We start from the raw sequence: 17559 nt of genomic DNA on the forward strand, positions 1-17559 counted from the left end.
ACATTGGCCAAATTGTCAAATAATATAAGAAGGCCAAAAATTGGAAAATAGCAGTGTTGTGAGATTTTATATCTGCTATTTTCACTATTTATCTGAAAAAAAAGTTTAAAAAAAATGCAATACTTCAACTTCTACATTCCAAGTGCTTGTCGGGGGGGGGGGGGGGGGGTTATCGACTGAATTCAAATATGATTCTTTTGGGGGATCGTGGCCTGAAAAGGTTGAGAACTACTGCCTTAGGGTGACCTCCAAAAAACATTGATAGTCAATGAAGCTATCTATGAAAATGTTTAATCTGCAACACAATTGTATACAGTGTAGTGGGGGTCCCTGCTTCATCTCTCTCAGCTAAGGGATCCTTGGACTGAAAAACGTTTAACCCTGCTGTAGAGTGTTTGTTCAATAACAGGGTCTCTGTCTCCCCAGCTCTTTAGTGAATAGAAAATGCATTTTCCGGTCAGGATACCAATAAGTCAAGAGAGAACTCATACATGATAAACAAATTAAATTTGAAGTGATGACACAAAGAAGTGAGACAAAATTTGAAATGGAACACATCTGATAACTGGGTATTGAAATTGGCAACTCACCTGAAAATGTAGTTGTTAAAAAGATGGCAAGACCCCTGTTATTGAACAACACTATTGCAGTGATTTTTTTCCTTGGTGCCTCCCCTTATTACATCTGACACAAGTTGAGACCCCCCCACACACACACTTATTTTAGTCCTACATGAACCACTTATATGCCTTATATATACTTCTCGTACACCAAATAGCAAAGGTAGTTGTATCGACAAGCTTACAACACCTCACGATGCGACATGTTGAGTTTGTAAATCAGCTATTTTTGGAGTACATCATACAAGTATATAGGGCTTAAGTAGTTAACATGTCTGAAAAAAACTGATTAGACTGAAATATTAGACTACCTCTAAACAGACATGGTGATTCTCAGCTCAAAACACATTTTCACAGTGGCTGGCAAAGCTGATTGTATGCCTTAGTGTAAACACCAGCAATAGTTTATTAGATTGGAACTACCACAAAATGTAATATCAGGTTTGAACATTATTTTACACATTTTTGATCAATTCCCAAACTATAGTAGATGGTACAATTCTCTGTAGTTTGCAGATTGACAATAATAAGCCTTATCAAAAGAAGATCAAGAAACATTCAAAAATGAGGTAATAACACGTTTATTAACAGTTGTGTATTACAAATTACACAGTTCAGTAGACTATAAGTAATAATGCAATTTTGAAATTACCTCAACATACAAATGATTAATACATAAAGTATTAATGAAAAACAATAAATGTAGCGTTCAAACATAAAATACAGATTGCACACGGAAGGAAAATGTTAGTTGAAAAGGCTGTTCTTTTAAGAAATTATAAAAGCAGTCAAGAGTTTTTGATTGCACTGAAGCATTACCCATTTTAAACCATTTTTACAAATGTATTAGAACAATATACATAGAATTCTAAATGCAGAACCCACATAAAGTGAACATTAGCTCCAGTGTGAATAACTTAACAACTGGTCTATTGCGGCTGGTCGGGCAGATCTTCCAGAAGGGCGGGGTTTCTTCTGTAGATGTATGCGGTGGGGTCATTATCACCTAACCCGGCTAGCTCCGCCAGTGAAGACACACAGGGGTCGTGGTCGGCCAGCATTCCAGGCAGACGAGATGACTGGCGATGGATGCGGCTGGAACGCCTCACTGGCGTTAGGAACTTGAGGTCTTTAATGTTGCTCTTCCGCCGGGACCCAGATGCATTTGCCTCACCTTCGATAGTGTTTTTAACTCTAAAAAAGGAGGCAGTTAGCAATGGTTGAGTAGGACTGATCCTGGTCAAAATGACATTTCTTTTATGACACTGTTTTTTGTGAATCAACTTAGTTCAAATAAGTACATTACATGTATTGTTATCATAGCAATAAACAATACACACCTTTGCAGGTATGGAGTGGTGCTCACACTGTATTTCACTACAGAAGCTCCCTCATCCTTCTTTGGTGTGGTTTCCACAGAGTCCTCATCGCCATCTTCTTCTTCATAATCATCACTATCTTCCTCGCTATCAACTTCCTCCTCTTCATCTTTACTCTTCACTTTGACATCCTCTGGCACAAAATCAACGTCATCTAGTTCTTGCTTCTCATCACGACATGCATCTTTTGCCGCACTGTCCTCCATTTCAACCTCAAAAGAGGTATCATTTGTCTGCTGGAGTCCTTTGGAATGAGAAGCAATGTGGCATGTAAGTTATAACATGTCTGCCTATATTGCAACTAACATTTAAAGAGTATCCACCAAAAAACAGGACTAACCTGCTGACTAACGTACATTCTTGAAGGTTAAGTCTTTGGTCTGTGTTTAATTTTGTATGTACCGATTGTGGCTAAGCAAATATGACTGTTGTATCCTTTTATATAGTTATATGGATAAGATCAATTACAACCAATATCACTATCTGTGTGTATGGCACCAGAACCAAGCGTGATTTACCACCATACAATTTCAGGTGGAAATTATTTAACTAATTTATCAAAACAGTACTTCAACAATCAGCATATAAACCTTGTTTGAACATTGGACTGACATCCCAATACAATACTGCTGTGTTAGTGTGTACTGTGTAGTGTGCAATAAACTTACCATCCTCACATGAAGAGGGCGTCTCCATGGCTGCTAAGACCTCGCACAAGTTTACCACAACCTGTCATATAAAATGACGGGGAAAGCTTGTTAGCAACTTGTTTAAAGACCCAACACTTTTTAAGCTCAACTATGAAAACCGTGGTGGTTTCATTAATGTTTTTTATATGGTTTTCAGATGAGCAGTCACTGAAAACTAGTTGGAAAAAAAAACCTAACATATTCATGAAAAATGTACCCACCAGGGTTTTCATTGTTAAAAACCAAAAACACATTAACCACAACAAAAATAGATTAATGTTGTCTGAAAGACCCACTCCACCAAAAATAAGATTTTAGGTGGAGTGGGTCTTTCAGACAACATGATATCGACTGAAAGGGACATTTTCTTTTGCTTACATCGCTCATTCTGGGCTCTGGGTCAACAGGGAGGTCAACTTCAGAGTTGTCCAACAGGTCCAGAGTGGTATTCATGATCTGTGGAGTTGAGGCGTCATGTGCTGGCTGTACAAGTTCCTGGTCATCTTCAGGCTGTGCAGCAGCAGGTTCAGGATCAGATGGTAACAGAGGCTGAGCCTCGACACAAGCCTCTATCTTGGTATCAACCTGGGATTTAAGCTGACAGCTTGGCTTAACGACTGTTTTGGTTTTGGTGGGAGCTACTGTTGCCATTGCTGGCCTCTTCAGAGTCTTGCCCTTGGATGCCAGCCACTCTGCCAGCTTTGCCCTGGTGGAGGAACATATATAAAACATGATCAAATCTACAATCCCTAGAGTGACAATGAAACAATGGCAAGAAAAACACATGTGAAGAAAAACTCAAAGACTGCAAACCTCCTCTCCTCAGCCGTCTCCGTAGAACCTTTGAATTGGCTGATAGTACTGGTAACGGGAGGCTTGCTGACCTTCTTGTCCGTACCAACTGGCAACTTGTTGGGCTTGCTGTTCTGTGTCCCTTTTGCCTTGGGCAACACGGTAGCATTCCTGGAGCTAGCCACAGTTGCTGGAATGGACCTGCTTGGGGGCATGGCAGAGCGAAGGCCCGTAGTAGGGCGGCCAGTGACTGGGCGCTTGGATACTGGAGGAGGTCCATTGCACACCGATTTTGACCTTTGGGACTGAAGACTCTGCATGCCACGCCGAGGCAAGTCAGCAACAGATTTAGACCTTATTGTCATCAACTTAACACCTGTATGGCTTTCTACTTTGGGTGCTGATCGTTTGGCAGTTGGTTTTTCACCATCCCCTGCTACTGAAAGACTTGACTTCCAAATGGCTCCGATTTTAGACTGGATAACTCTGCCTTTATACATGCCAGGAGCAGATTTTGTTGGTGGCACAGCAGTTGGTGGCTTTGGAACCTCTGCAACTAGTTTTCTATGTCTCACAGCCTGTTCGGTGAGGAAAGCTTGACTCAGTGTTGACTTGGGTTTGACATCAGCCTTCTGCATAGTCTTCACAGCCTCTCCAGATGACTTCTTTGTATTCACCTGTTTGGGCTTTACTTTTTGAGTACCATCTGTAGCCATGGTTGCCTCCTTTTCATTGCTCTTCTGGCACAGTGGGGCCAAAGTGGTAGACACCGTTTTGGAAACATATGTTTTAGAGCTCTTACTACTATGTGCAGGCTGAGCATTTTCTTTGTTTCCCTAAAGAGACAAAAAAAAAGGTATATACAAAGCCAACGTTATATTAAACAAGTGATGAATAGAGACAAACACATGAACACATAATATTCTGTATTCTGTTCTATATGAATGTATATGTCTGTATCATGGTTGCTAATTTATTCACCCACATACTCTGTATATTTTCCTTTGGCTGCAACTGCAAAATATAGGCTAGAATATACTGTATAGTGTATCTCAGTAACCCAGGGAAGATTGAACTCAAAATTGGAGACATTATGCTGATCAATGGTCACAAATATGACTTATTGATGCTGCTTTTTGGCACACGTATACTTTTTTTTTTAAATGTTCTACACTTTATCAATTATTACTACTACTTATGTATTACACAGATTGGTTGATGCTTGATTCTGATTGGTCAAACACTAAATTCAGCGGTCAGTTATTTAACTTATCATATCCACACTGCTTGATTTTTTTGCCGTATTCAGTGGTGGACAAATGACTAAACTCCAGTGGTACTTGAGTCAAAGTATAGATACTCCTGGTTAAATATCACTCTACTACAAGTGAAAGTTGCTTAATCAAATTTGTAATTTGTGTTAAAGTAGCCTACTGGAGTGCTTTTAAAAATGCTTAAAGGGATATTTCATTTAAAACACTCCTGGGGTCATTTTAACATCTACTCTGGGTATTGTGTGCACCCCAGACAGCTTTTAAGTTGCTTGATTCAATATTTAGATATTTGATATTCATTCGATCAGACACACCCCCACCTACATCCTGTAAGCCTCTTCAACTTCATGGTGAAAACAGCAGACTCTACAAGCTCAGAGCAACATTGTACTACTTGTATGAGTGCATCTGTGCATGCGTTAACTAAATGTCTAACTTGAATATAAAACCTCTTGAATCGTGAATAACCTTAAATTACCCTTTTGTTGTTGTAGTGTCTTCTTGAAATTACGTTGTTATCCATTTTCTCCGTTCTCTCTCGGCCAGTTAGGAATGAAACGTGAATCTCTGCGAGTAAAAGGGGGCGAGTAAAAAACACACAAATATTAGTGTCAGTTAGCCAAGGACAAACGTTCCTAGAGTTAACTGAGCGCTTGTAGTTACGACGTGACAATAGTTAACGTTATTCTGGTTAACCAGATAAAAGTAGCGATCATAACCGTTGTAGTTCTATCCACGGTCAGTGTTTTGCGAGAGAAATTAGCAACCAGGTATATGAAAACAAGCCCAAAAGAAGCAACTTAGGCCACATGAGAAATTTAAATCTATATTGATCAGCTATTTGGAAATAGCAGATCTACAAGCTCACAATGCATAGCGATGCGTTGTGAGCTTGCAGATCTGCTATTTTCAAATAAAATCTTGGGGAGGGGGACATTTTGAATATTTTGGAACATTTTAACAATGCAAATCTTGTATGGGGGTCCCTGGCACAAAATATTTTTAGATGGGGCGGGGTGACATGAAAATGTTCGAGAATCATTTGTTTAAACGACATTTGGAAACAAGCCCAAATAAGCAACTACACTTTAGAAACAAGTCCCAAAAAACGCAACCCGCAACTACCAATATTTACAGAAAAACAAGCCCAAAGTGGCTTACAATAAGCGGACATGGCAACCCTGATCAACGGTCCAAATTATATTTCTTAACTGAGAATAATGTTAACTTACCCAATATACCCTGATGTAGTGTGTAGAACTGGAAAGACGAACCGATGCAAGACAAAGATGCAGTATCTTGTCTGTAGCACTACCAGACTGCCTCGCCTTGCCTTGCTTCTTCTTCTACAATCTACTGGAAACAAACTGCTTTGCTTTTTGACTTTGGCGCCGCTGCGCTGTGATTGGTCAGCCTGTGGTCGCTCGAAACCAAATCCGACCAATAGGATTTGTTTTCACCGGACGTGAAGCAACGTAGAGGCGGAGTTTCTGTCATGAGAAATCCTCCTCTGTTCTTTTTGAATGTTTGAAACACACAAACCAAACCAACCAGACCAGTATCTATCTGTGGTTTGAACCTAAACACAATTCCTGCACTAACTGCTACATAGCAAAAAAAAAAAAAAAACTTAAGCAAAAGTATCAATACTGCAATGTAGAAATACTCTGTTACAAGTAAAAGTCTGGAATTCAAAATGTACTTGAGTAAAAGTACAAAAGTATTGGTATCAAAATGTACTTTAAGTACCAAAAGTGCAAGTACTCATTATGCAGAATGTACCATTTCAAGTTTTCAAATGTATAAAAAACTTTTGAAAATAGCAGATCTACAACCTCACAATGCATCACATGGCGACGCATTGTGAGCTTGTAGATCGGCTATTTTCAAATGGCTGAAATGCATATAGGGCTGAAGTGGTTGATGTATGTTAGTAATAATAATCAAAATCTACAAAGTAACTAGTAACTAAAGTTTTCAAATAAATGTAGTGGAGTATAAGTACAATATTTGGATCCAAGATGTAGTGGACTAGAAGTAAAAGTATTGGAAATTTGAAATACTCAAGTAAAGTACAAATACCTCAAACTTGTGCAGTACAGTACTTCAGTAAACGTACTTAGTTACTTTCCACCACTGCAAAGCAACACGCGCAAACCAAATTAGTAGTGTTGTTTTGTCTCTAAACAACACACACAGATAGCCTAGATGGCAAACTCAAAAGAGAGATCCACAGATTCATGTATTGTTCGGCTTTATGTATGTTGATTGAATGAATAATTTATTGAATACTTAATGAGTCAGAAATGTAAACAGCACGACATACAGTCAGACATTTAGGCTAAGAGGATAACCTGGGGTCCTGGGGACTTGTTTCCATTGTGGTCCTATATTCAATTCATTATCATAGCATAACTATACAGAAAACCTCACATGGATGCACCTGGGACGTATCATCAGTGTTGTAGCCTCTAGCCTGGGGTCATTGGGTGTTTCGGGTCTCGCAACAACATACACCCTCGCCCAGGTGACCCATCCGGGGTTGATCAAGCCCCGACTTAAGTCCCAGTAGCTACCCACGGTCAGTCCTCTTAGGGAAAGACAGGGCCACTCAGTCCCCTTCTCCGGAACTACTCTGCCGGGACCGGGGGAGGCTCTGGCACGTGGAGGGACTAGGCTCTGTGTTTGTCTCCTGGCCGGGCTCCTCCTTCATCTCACCAGGTCCAGGACCTGGTGAGATGAAGCGCTGACTGAGCGCTGCACCAGACTTTCCCCGATCCAAACATTTCCTTCTGGCGTGACGGTTTCTTGGGCCGTGGTGGTACTGCAGGCTCCACTTGCGGCTTGCTTGAATGGCCCTCCTAAAGGCCTCACCATGGATTTGTTGGGCTTCTTCCTCACGGAAGACACAGGCTGGGGCCTTATTGTGTTAAAAATAACACAATAATACATATCATCAATAAATACAAAACACTCATGTACAAAGGAGAAAAATGGAAAATGTACCACTCTTCAGGACAAGGTCACATGCATTTACTCTACAGTACAGTACAAACACGTGGCCCCATGGTATGGCCACATTGCAGGCACTGACATTCTTACATTCTTGTAGCCTAAAGAGAGCCTCCTCAACAGTGTGGGCAAAATAAAACAAGATAACAAAACATCATAATAAAGAGGCTGAAATCCTGGACTCTATCTATCTATCTATCTATCTATCTATCTATATCTAGGCCTATCTGTCTGTCTATGTATTTATCTATCTATATTTAGGCCTATCTATCTGTCTGTCTGTCTCTGTCTGTCTATCGAATACTACTATTAATTATAATAATAAAAGTACAAATAATGTTAAAGGATATGCTACCAATGTTCACATAAGTTTATCTTTACCAGATAGCTGGCTGTTATTTAACTTAGCAAGGGAGTGTCACGTGACGTATTTTATGTATAATAAATATATAAAATGATAAGTAAATAAATAAATACATAAACATACAAACAAATCTGTAAAAATCATTAACATATACCACAGACACCTGACCAGAGATCAAGAGATGAGCCTGTTGTGTTATGTATTGTATTTATATCATTATTTATTATCAGTTGACTACTTGAAAACCTTTGCCCGGGCTTGTTTCTGAAGATTGAATGTCCTTCGCAAAGGATTGTGGGAACAGGGAAGGGAGGGGACGCTATGCACAGAAGCGCGAACGTCGCAGTGTTGCCATGTCCGCTTGTAAATATTGGTAGTTGCGGGTTGCGGTTTTTTGGACTTGTTTCTTATTTTAGGCTTGCATTGATTGATTGATTGAATACTTTATTTAGAAGTTTGCAGAGAAAAAGCACATGAAAGTATGGGCTTGCTTACTAAATGTTGTTTAAAACAGTGTTTTTGCATTTTTTTTCTCGTCAAGGACCCCAAAAGTCCACGGACCCCCCCCCCATGCCTGACCCTGTTACCAGATTAGTGTTAAAAATGTTTCACGTTGACCTTTCACCAAGATTTTTTTGAAAATAGCCGATCTACAAGCTCACCAATGCTTCGCATCGCCACGCGTTGTGAGCTTGTAGATCGGCTATTTTCAAATATCCGACGTTCATGTGGCCTGCATGGCTGGCCTAGCCGTTTCTTCTGGGCTTGTTTTCATAGACCTGGTTGCTTGTTTCTCTCGCAAAACATGGCAACACTGCAGCGCGCGCGTTCTTTCTTGCAGACAGTTGCAACTTGCATGGTATCATGCTGCATTGTTGATGTTGTGTGTGGACTGTGTGGAGAATAGAGATAGTTTAATGACATTTAGAAGCCAACGTTATAAGTCACTTCTTGGGTTTTCCATTGAGTGGTGAAAGATGCAGAATCACTGCGCGGTGTTGAACTGCTCTAGTGGTAAATCCAGCGACCAGCCTCTCTTCAGGTTCCCAAAGGACGCTGAAAGGTAATGCTGCTAGCATAGCCTAGTTAGCATCATGTGTTCCTACCAGATCCTCCTCAGTGTTGTTCATTTAACTCTGAGAGGAATCTACAAATGTAACCACAATGTGGTTGCGTTTGTACAGTGTAAAGTAACCAAGTACAATTTTGAAGTATTTTGTACTTTATTTGTAGTATTTCCATTTTTCAGTACTTTTGCTTCTACTCCACTACATCTCAGAGGGAAATAGTGTACTACAATTATATGAAAACTTTAGTTACTAGTTACTTTGGAATTTTTGATTGTTATTACAAAACATACATTAACCACTTATCCACAGCCCTATATACATTTTGGCTATTTGAAAATAGCCGGTCTACAAGTCTGGGACAATGGGACATATTTTGCATAATGAGTATTTTCTACTTTTGGTACTTAACGTACATTTTTTTACCAATACTTTGGTCACACATGGATAAAGAAACACTGAGAATTTTACTGCGTAGCCTACTAGTTCAAAGTCCATCAAAGAACGTTCCTTCAAAGCAGTGATTCTCAAAGTATCATCCCCGGACCCTCAGGGGTCCACAACAAAATTAGTTTAATTTCACTAGGGTATTATTTCAGTGGCTAGTAGTGGTGTGTAAACTAATAAGTACATTTATTCAAGTACTGTTCTTCATTAAAATGTTCAGTTTTTTTTTTTTACTTTACTGGAGTATTTCCAATATTTAATAATTTTACTTCTACTCCACTACATCTCAAAGGCAAATATTGTGCTTTTACTCCACTACAATTATTTGAAAACGTTAGCTACTAGTTAGTAGTTACTTTGCAGATATAAATTATTATATTTTAAAACATACATTAACCACTTTAGCCCTATTTTATACATAGGGTATTTGAAAATAGCAGATCTATAAGCTCACAAAGCGGTGCATCTTGAGCTTATAGATCTGCTATTTTCAAACATTTTAGTACTTTTAATTTTGGCACTAACAGTATATTTTGATGCCAATACTTTTGTACTTTTACTCAAGTAACATTTTGAACACACAGCTTTTACTTGTAACAGAGTATTTCTACATTTTGGTATTACTACTTTTACTTAAGTAAAATATCTGACTACTTCCTTCACCACTGGTGGCTATAGTAGTTAGTCTTGCATTAGCAAGCAGAACCTTCACAGCGCCGCCTACTCTGCCCGAGGAGGCGATGTCTCACTTTAAACAGTATGAGCCTGTGTTGGGCACAAATGGGGTATTTATGTATTTGAGACAGTCATCCTCTGAGAATACTACAACTTATTCTAGTCATTTTACTTGTATCAAGGGAAGGACCGTTAATGGCTGAGTGTATGTCATATATTCTTGAGAGATAACCCCCCAATTCTGGGGTTTCATCAAGTTAGGAATTTGTAGATGGGATATCTGATGCAAAGAGTCTAAAGTAATATATTAATAATTATTAATATATATATAATATATTAATAATGTGTTTGGTGCTCCCAGCTCTTATTCAATGTACAATCTAAAACATCAGGGACCAACTGCATGTTGTCTTTTATGTTGCATTATTTTGGTCAATTAATGTTATTACCTGGAAATTACAAAAATTCAATATGGCATTAATCTCCTTTTTTCAAATTTCATTTGATTTCCCTTAATTAGATGCCGGAAGTGGGCTGAAAAATGCCATCGCAAGGACCTTGAGGACAAATCACCGGACCACTTGTACAGATACTACAGGCTTTGTGCAAAGCACTTTGAAACATCTTCAGTTGAGAATAATGTAAGTAATGCATTATAGAGCCAAACTTTTTTTTTTTGTAACTTTTTTACACTGAAGAAGAGTTTGCAGACGTTGCACATTAAAATGTGATGTGGTCAAATAGTCTACATCTAGGCTCTCCAAATAGTTTTGCACCATGGACCACTTCCCTGTAGTCAATATTTCTGCACCACCGGTGCTGGGGTGGGATGTGTAAATTGCTTGTTAACCATTGCTGTTTCTGAATAGACAGGGGTTCCTCACAATGCAGCTGTTAAAGCTGCACTAGGCACATCATCATTATTATTATTATTATATATTTTGTTAGGCATAGACTAATAATAAATAACCAGTAATGGTAAGTTTAATAATCAGTGATAATAGAATAATAATTTGATATTTTGAATAACCAGACAGTAACCAATGCTTATCTTCATCCTGCGTCCCTGAGCATCTTCCTCACATACGCAGATGCAGAAACCGAAATAATAGCCCTTGTCGATCGGCTCTGTTCACCAGGCGAACCGTTGTATGACAAAGCATAAATCAGACATTACTGCTGCTGTAGCTCTCCTGCCCGGGATGGAGGAGCTCCCAGTAGGCAAGACGGCAGACGTCGGGCCTAAATATAGAACGCAGTTTGTTGACTCGGGGGGGATTGTTTTGTTTGCAGGCACATAGAAAAAATCACATGGACCCTGCAGCATTCATTTACCAGTCTTAATTTAAATCTGGGAGTGTAAAAATGGAACCTTTTTAGGGTCAATTTTTACACATACATGGAAGCCCTTTCTTTTCCCAGACTCTGCGCAAAGCTGTAACAATAGGTTTAGTATACTGTTTGGGCAGAAGAAGAGGAAGGACGCTGGTGGTAGTCTGGTTTAGGTGCCTCTGTGGCCGATATCACCACATAGAGAGACGATCAGCTCAGACGAGCAGTCGTGCATTTGTGTACAGTCGTGATTGGACAGCTGATAAAGAGCAGTCCATGTCCAGCGACAAGCATGCGATCGCATTTTGGTAATTTCTCCTAGGGTTTAATGTAAATAGGCGGTGCCTATTAGCTGCCTATTTTTTTAAAGGCGCAATGCTACCTAAAGCAATTGTTGTGACTTTGTACTGGCATTGTGCTGCTGAGGCTTAGCTCAGGGTTTCCCCCCCTTTTCCCCCTTTAAAAAGCCTGTCTGCAGCGAATGCACATTACGCCCTGTGGCCAAAATTATTGACAGACAGAACTAATCAATCCGGTCACTACCAGGCGGGGTGAGGTCTGAGCCAATGACAGATGCTTAATTATTTTCAGAAGGTGGGCTGAGGGCTCTGGAAGAAAATGTATTTATTTCCAAAGCATTTAAATGTTATTAGCTGTCTGAATATAATGAAGAATATAATAATAATTTTAAAAACATTTAACCCAAAGATAAGTACCTAGTCCAACTTTAAGTTGGCTACTGATGTCCGTTTTCAACTACTGAGCCATAGCAACAGAAAATCGGCTAGAGCGGGGAAAATGATTGTTGTCAATATTATATGTCAAATAAATCATTTTATTTGTGCGGCCTGGCGTTGTAGACCACCAGCGAATGGTTCGCAGTTCACCAACCCCATGTCTGCATCACCAGCAGACTCACAAGCCGTATTGTATTAGCTTTCATTGGCTGAATGGAGATTAAAATGTATTCTACAGGCAGGTACACGCAATGTGTTCACATTCCAAGTATAAATGAGGCATACATGCATGATTCTGATATGTCATCAAGGTCACAGAATACATTTCTATGATACACCAAGGGCTATGGGACACATTATGTCTGAAACATTTGGTAAAGTATGATCCCAGACAAAAACAACTCCAACCTTTAGGAGCTGGAATACCTGCTCGACTTATTGGCAGAAAAGAAAGTAGGCTTATATAGGAATGTGACGTGATATTTTGGAGTCTTATGAGCTTACTGGTTTATGTTGTCAGGATCCTCACAATATCATGCTGAAGGATGATGCCATACCAACCATCTTTGAAGTGGCAAGCCAACCACAACAGCAGAAGCAGAGTAAAGAGACGGTAGGGAAAACAAGCATGTGCATCATGAAGTTATTTATTGTCTTTAAATGTATATATTTTAATAAGTTTAGTGGTATAATACACATGTATTTAAATGTTTTCTCTCCTCTTTTTTGCTAGACTGAAGGTGAGATGGATAATAAAGTGAAGAAAAGTAAGTAGTCAATTTACGCTAATGTAAATTAATGATAGTACTACTACTATAGAGCACCGAAGTCTGATGTAATTTACACATCCTACCTGGTTCGCGGTTTTCCACCCCCGTTCTGAATCCCCATAGACGTCTTTAATATCGCGTCAAATAAGAACTGTGTTGCAAAAATAAGCAAATGACCCCGGAGGTTTGACTCTTATGGATATGAAGCATCAACTGACGGTGATAAAACGCTAATGTTACTTCCGCCAAATTAGTTAAATTTTCCCCAGAAACAGACTGTATCAAATATAAGTGACTGATTCTTATGAGACGATTCTAAGATGACCCAATGCTATTCTCCATTGAGAAATTACTTTACGAACCAGGGGATGAACGAGTGACGTCAGGACTTCTGTTCTCTATTGTTATCACCAGGGAATTTATTCACAACCTTGATATTTGCCAGATTGTAGGTTTTAGATCTGTATTTAAAAAGAAAATGCTTACATTCAAAGTAGGGCTGGGTGATATGGACAATCAAATATCGCAATGCTTTTGACCAATACCGATGTATTGATCATATTGTGACGAATAATATAAATTGTTACCTTTATCAATGATAATTTTGCTTAATACCAGGAAAAGACAACACTCACGATATTTCCATATCCAAAATCCCAGACGATATCTAGTCTCATATTACGATATTGATATAATATCAATACATTGCCCAGCCCTAATGCAAAAGAGTCATTGTTAACACCCCCATTATGAAATGCATAGACTTTTATTATCAGATTTTGAATTGATGTCCTACTTTCATTGCTGTTAGAAGTTGGGCACTCATTTCATTATTACAATGATTTATTTTTCCCTCGTAGAAAACACAAAGGCCCGAAAAGTGCCAAAGAAAGACGATGCTCAGACACCTACAGAGGAGGAGGTCTATAAACAGTGTATCAGGTCTTTATTTGAAGCTCTTGTACTGTTGGGGGAGCAAAACATTCCTTTAAAGGCACCTGCTGAAACACCTTCAGCACAGGAGAACCTTGTTTCAAGCAACTTTCAGGCATTGCTAGAATACCGCATGAATGCTGGGGATGAAGGCCTACAGAAGATGTCTAATGCAGACCCTTTAAACAAAGAATGCTGCACCCCTACGCAGCTGAACCAATTGATCGAAGTGTGTGAGAAAAGCATTCGTGATGACATCTTGGAGGAAGTTAAGAAAAATGTATTTTTTTCATTGATAACCGATGATTTGGTTAAGATCTCTGGGGAATGGCACCTGCCTGTGTTTCTGCGTTATGTGGACCAAGGTAATTGCCAGCAGGAAAGGTTTGTTGGATTCTTGCCCTTTGAGGGAGATGGAGAGGCTCTGACGGAGAGACTGTTGTCTGATCTACCTGACAAATGGGGGTTGAATATGGAACACTGCAGAGGTCAGGCTCATTCCTACTCTGGCAGACATTTCGGCAAAATTAAAGCGTTTGCCACCAAACTGACAGAAAAATACCCAATGGCAGTACTTACACAAAGATCCACTTGTTCCTTGAATACTGCATTGGCCAGTGGCATGGCTTCACCAGCAGTACAGCTTGTCTTGTCCACTTTTAAGAAAATTGAGTCATTTTTCAGTCACTCCCCTTCCCTACAATTAGAGTTGGAGCATGCCATCGCTATTTTCTACCAGGACAAGGCAGAGAAAGCTAATGAACTTAAAGAGATCTGTCGCACTAGCTGGACCACAAGGCATGATGCCTTTGAAGTGGCAGTCGACATTATAGAGTCGATTCTCCTCTGTGTGGATAGTGTGCATGATAACGAAGACATGAGATGGAGTGACCAAGTCACACATGATGCGTTGGAGATCTCAAAGGCGCTAGCTGATTTTGAGTTTGTAATGGCCTTGATTGTGCTGAAGAACATTATGTCACTTACACAGGCCTTTGGGAAAAATTTGCAAAACAAAGCAACAGATGTTTATTTTGCAGCAAACAGTTTGCAAGCTGTACTGCAGTCATTGGCCGAAGTGTCTGACAACATTGATGTGTATCATGAATTCTGGTATGATGAAGCCATTAACCTAGCGACTGCAATGGAGATCACTGTCAAGGTTCCGAGGTCATTCTTGAGAAAGCATCGGTCACAAACCGGTGCTGTGATCCAGCCACAGAGCTACTACAAGGAATACCTTTCCATTGCTGTGGTGAACCATGTTGTTAGAGAATTAAAGGAACTCTTCTGTGAGAATCACCTAAAGGCTCTGAGGTGTCTTTTGCTCATCCCTGCTGTTGTGGGGCAGAGAAAGTCTTTCAAGTCCGAGTGCGAAACAGAAATAAAAATTTATGAAAATGACATCCCTAATGCAGGCACTCTCCCTGCCGAGTTGCACTGCTGGTGGGTTAAATGGGGGCACAAAGGCAAGGAGGACACCCTGTCGTCCACTCTCAGTGAAACACTAAAGCTGGCCGACATTAAGTTCTTCCCCAACATGCTTGCAGTCCTTAGGGTGGTTGGCACCCTACCAATCTTTAATCTTGAAAGCAGCTACGATGTGGCCTACAGGCGCTTCAAACTATACGTGGAGAACACTCCAGAAATCTACAGATTAAAGGGTCTTTCTCTTTTGAATGTAAACTGTGATGCTAGACATGACCTGGACTCCATGGTTGAGACTTACATGAAAACGTTCCCTAAGGAGAAGGTGTAGTTGTTAGTAGTTAGTTGTTCCCTGAAATCATAGCTCAGACAGTGTTTTTATAGAGTTTCTACAGCGTTGTTGATAGATATATCTAAACAATTTGATTTATGTGCTGTTTTAATTGTCCTTTTGAGGTAAACGTTAATTGAAAAAAGAAAACATTCCAGCTCTCACTTTTATCAGTCTTTTGCAGTATGTTTTTCACCTTTGATTTTGATTTGACAGTGTAACAGTTGTAAAAGATCCATCAAAATGATTTGATTCATTCATGTGCAGTTTTAATTGTGCTTTTGTGGTAATAAATCTGTATTTCTTTTGTAAAAGAGCCACCAAACTGGAGATGTGAATCATTAAACATTCATTCAACATAATTTTGTTTGAAGCCTATTGTCATCTTTAAAGTGGTCTCAGAAGCCTCTCAAGAATCCTCCTATAATTTGACAAACCTCTGTAGTGTGTGGTGTAGTGGTTCTGCCCGGTTCTCCTCAGTGGCTGGAGCAATTGATCTGAATTTGCACAGCCATTCACCAGCACCATGTGCACCTAACAGTGAAGCCTGTTTTTCGATTTCACGCAATCTCAGCTGTTTATTAGCGCTTTTGTGTTCGCTGGCTCCCGGGTTGCCAGATGATGTGTGCATATCCCCCCATGGGTATGGTCTAGTCTTAATAATAAGCAAACTAGTGGAATTGGATCTGCTTCAAACTCCCCTAGCCACAGTATTAGCATGTAGAGACTATTATGGATTTATTTAGGGACTTTTAAGTGTTATTGTTGTTGACATCAGCACTTTGTGTTCAAATTATAGTATAAAAAGTAAATACGGAAAACAAATAGAATTTCCATCTCAAGCCCAACTGGGGTCAGGATAAAATGCAACACATGCTGATAAATTGTTTTTGAAAGCAGAGATGGGTAATAAATTGTGATTCCTGGATTCAGGTTGCACACAGTAAACTCCATAGGGTTAATTTAACTGGGATTAACTCTGTATACAAATGCCACCAAATGCACCATTTGTTACTGGGAATTTACACTGTACAGCCTACACTAAAAATACAGAAGTTTGAGTTTAATTTAGTGTAAAACCCCAACCTTACTTTATGAGGGACTAAGTAAATGGAATACCTTTCTTGCAATAAAGTTTATGCACAGTCACTGCCGACAATTAACATACAAATCTGAGAACCGTTCAGCATGTGTTCTGGTATTATTTCACTTTTATAGTAAAATAATACCAGAACACATGCTGGTGAGGGTGTGTGAGAAGTGGGCTAAACCAGTGGTTCTCAAAGATTTCTTATAACAGGCCCCAAAATGTAATAAACTGCAGACCCCCATTTGACAGGTTTTGTGCCAGGGATCCTTAACAAGAGATTATTTTGCTGTTAGATTAGATTTAGTACAGAATCCTACAACTGTCAGTGAGTGGAGAGCGTGAACCCATATGATTTGAATAGTAATTCTTATACATTTGAGTCTTAGCCATTGAACTAGAAGTTTAATTAAATTGTTAGTTGTGGGTGTTCAAGCAAAATGCATGGTAAACACAAAGGAGGGAGTGCACACCTGTGTTGGAAGTGCTGACCAAGGCAGGTAATAATGTTGACAAGGATGAGGCTGCACAGTTCTTAGCCGCAATGCAAAAGTTTATTAAAGGGTACAACCAACGTTTCAACAATACAGTCTTCCTCAGGGTTTGTCAACCAAAATGCATA

At 39.5% G+C, this 17559-nt stretch overlaps 2 protein-coding genes across 2 annotated transcripts; one reads left to right on the plus strand and one right to left on the minus strand.

The window, feature by feature from the left end:
* Window positions 1-1187: 1187 nt before the first annotated feature.
* On the minus strand, window positions 1188-6122 carry LOC311057626 (uncharacterized protein). Its single transcript, XM_084074635.1, has 7 exons — window positions 5987-6122; window positions 5233-5321; window positions 3502-4316; window positions 3067-3394; window positions 2668-2728; window positions 1961-2243; window positions 1188-1814 (listed from the first exon to the last, which is right to left on the minus strand). The coding sequence occupies exons 2-7, from the start codon at window positions 5275-5277 to the stop codon at window positions 1550-1552; spliced, it is 1797 nt and encodes a 598-aa protein (XP_083930761.1). The 5' UTR covers window positions 5278-5321; window positions 5987-6122; the 3' UTR covers window positions 1188-1549.
* Window positions 6123-8980: 2858 nt separating this feature from the next.
* On the plus strand, window positions 8981-16199 carry thap12a (THAP domain containing 12a). The gene is made up of 5 exons (XM_084073703.1): window positions 8981-9193; window positions 10840-10960; window positions 12909-13001; window positions 13122-13155; window positions 14019-16199. Exons 1-5 carry the CDS (start codon window positions 9108-9110, stop codon window positions 15848-15850), a joined length of 2166 nt encoding a protein of 721 aa, XP_083929829.1. The 5' UTR covers window positions 8981-9107; the 3' UTR covers window positions 15851-16199.
* The last annotated feature ends 1360 nt before the right edge of the window (window positions 16200-17559 follow it).

This window comes from Gymnoscopelus microlampas (genome assembly GCF_963454915.1).
Source record: "Gymnoscopelus microlampas genome assembly, chromosome: 12".
NCBI classification, from domain to species: domain Eukaryota; kingdom Metazoa; phylum Chordata; class Actinopteri; order Myctophiformes; family Myctophidae; genus Gymnoscopelus; species Gymnoscopelus microlampas.

Coding starts and splice junctions, on each gene's coding strand:
- thap12a (XM_084073703.1), top strand. CDS start 9,108: ATGCAGAATCACTGCGCGGTGTTGAACTGCTCTAGTGGTAAATCCAGC. Junction 10,961..12,908: donor CATCTTCAGTTGAGAATAAT/GTAAGTAATGCA, acceptor TTATGTTGTCAG/GATCCTCACAATATCATGCT. Junction 13,002..13,121: donor AGAAGCAGAGTAAAGAGACG/GTAGGGAAAACA, acceptor CTTTTTTGCTAG/ACTGAAGGTGAGATGGATAA.
- LOC311057626 (XM_084074635.1), bottom strand. CDS start 5,277: ATGGATAACAACGTAATTTCAAGAAGACACTACAACAACAAAAGG. Junction 4,317..5,232: donor GACACTACAACAACAAAAGG/GTAATTTAAGGT, acceptor TTGTCTCTTTAG/GGAAACAAAGAAAATGCTCA. Junction 1,815..1,960: donor ACCACTCCATACCTGCAAAG/GTGTGTATTGTT, acceptor CTCCTTTTTTAG/AGTTAAAAACACTATCGAAG.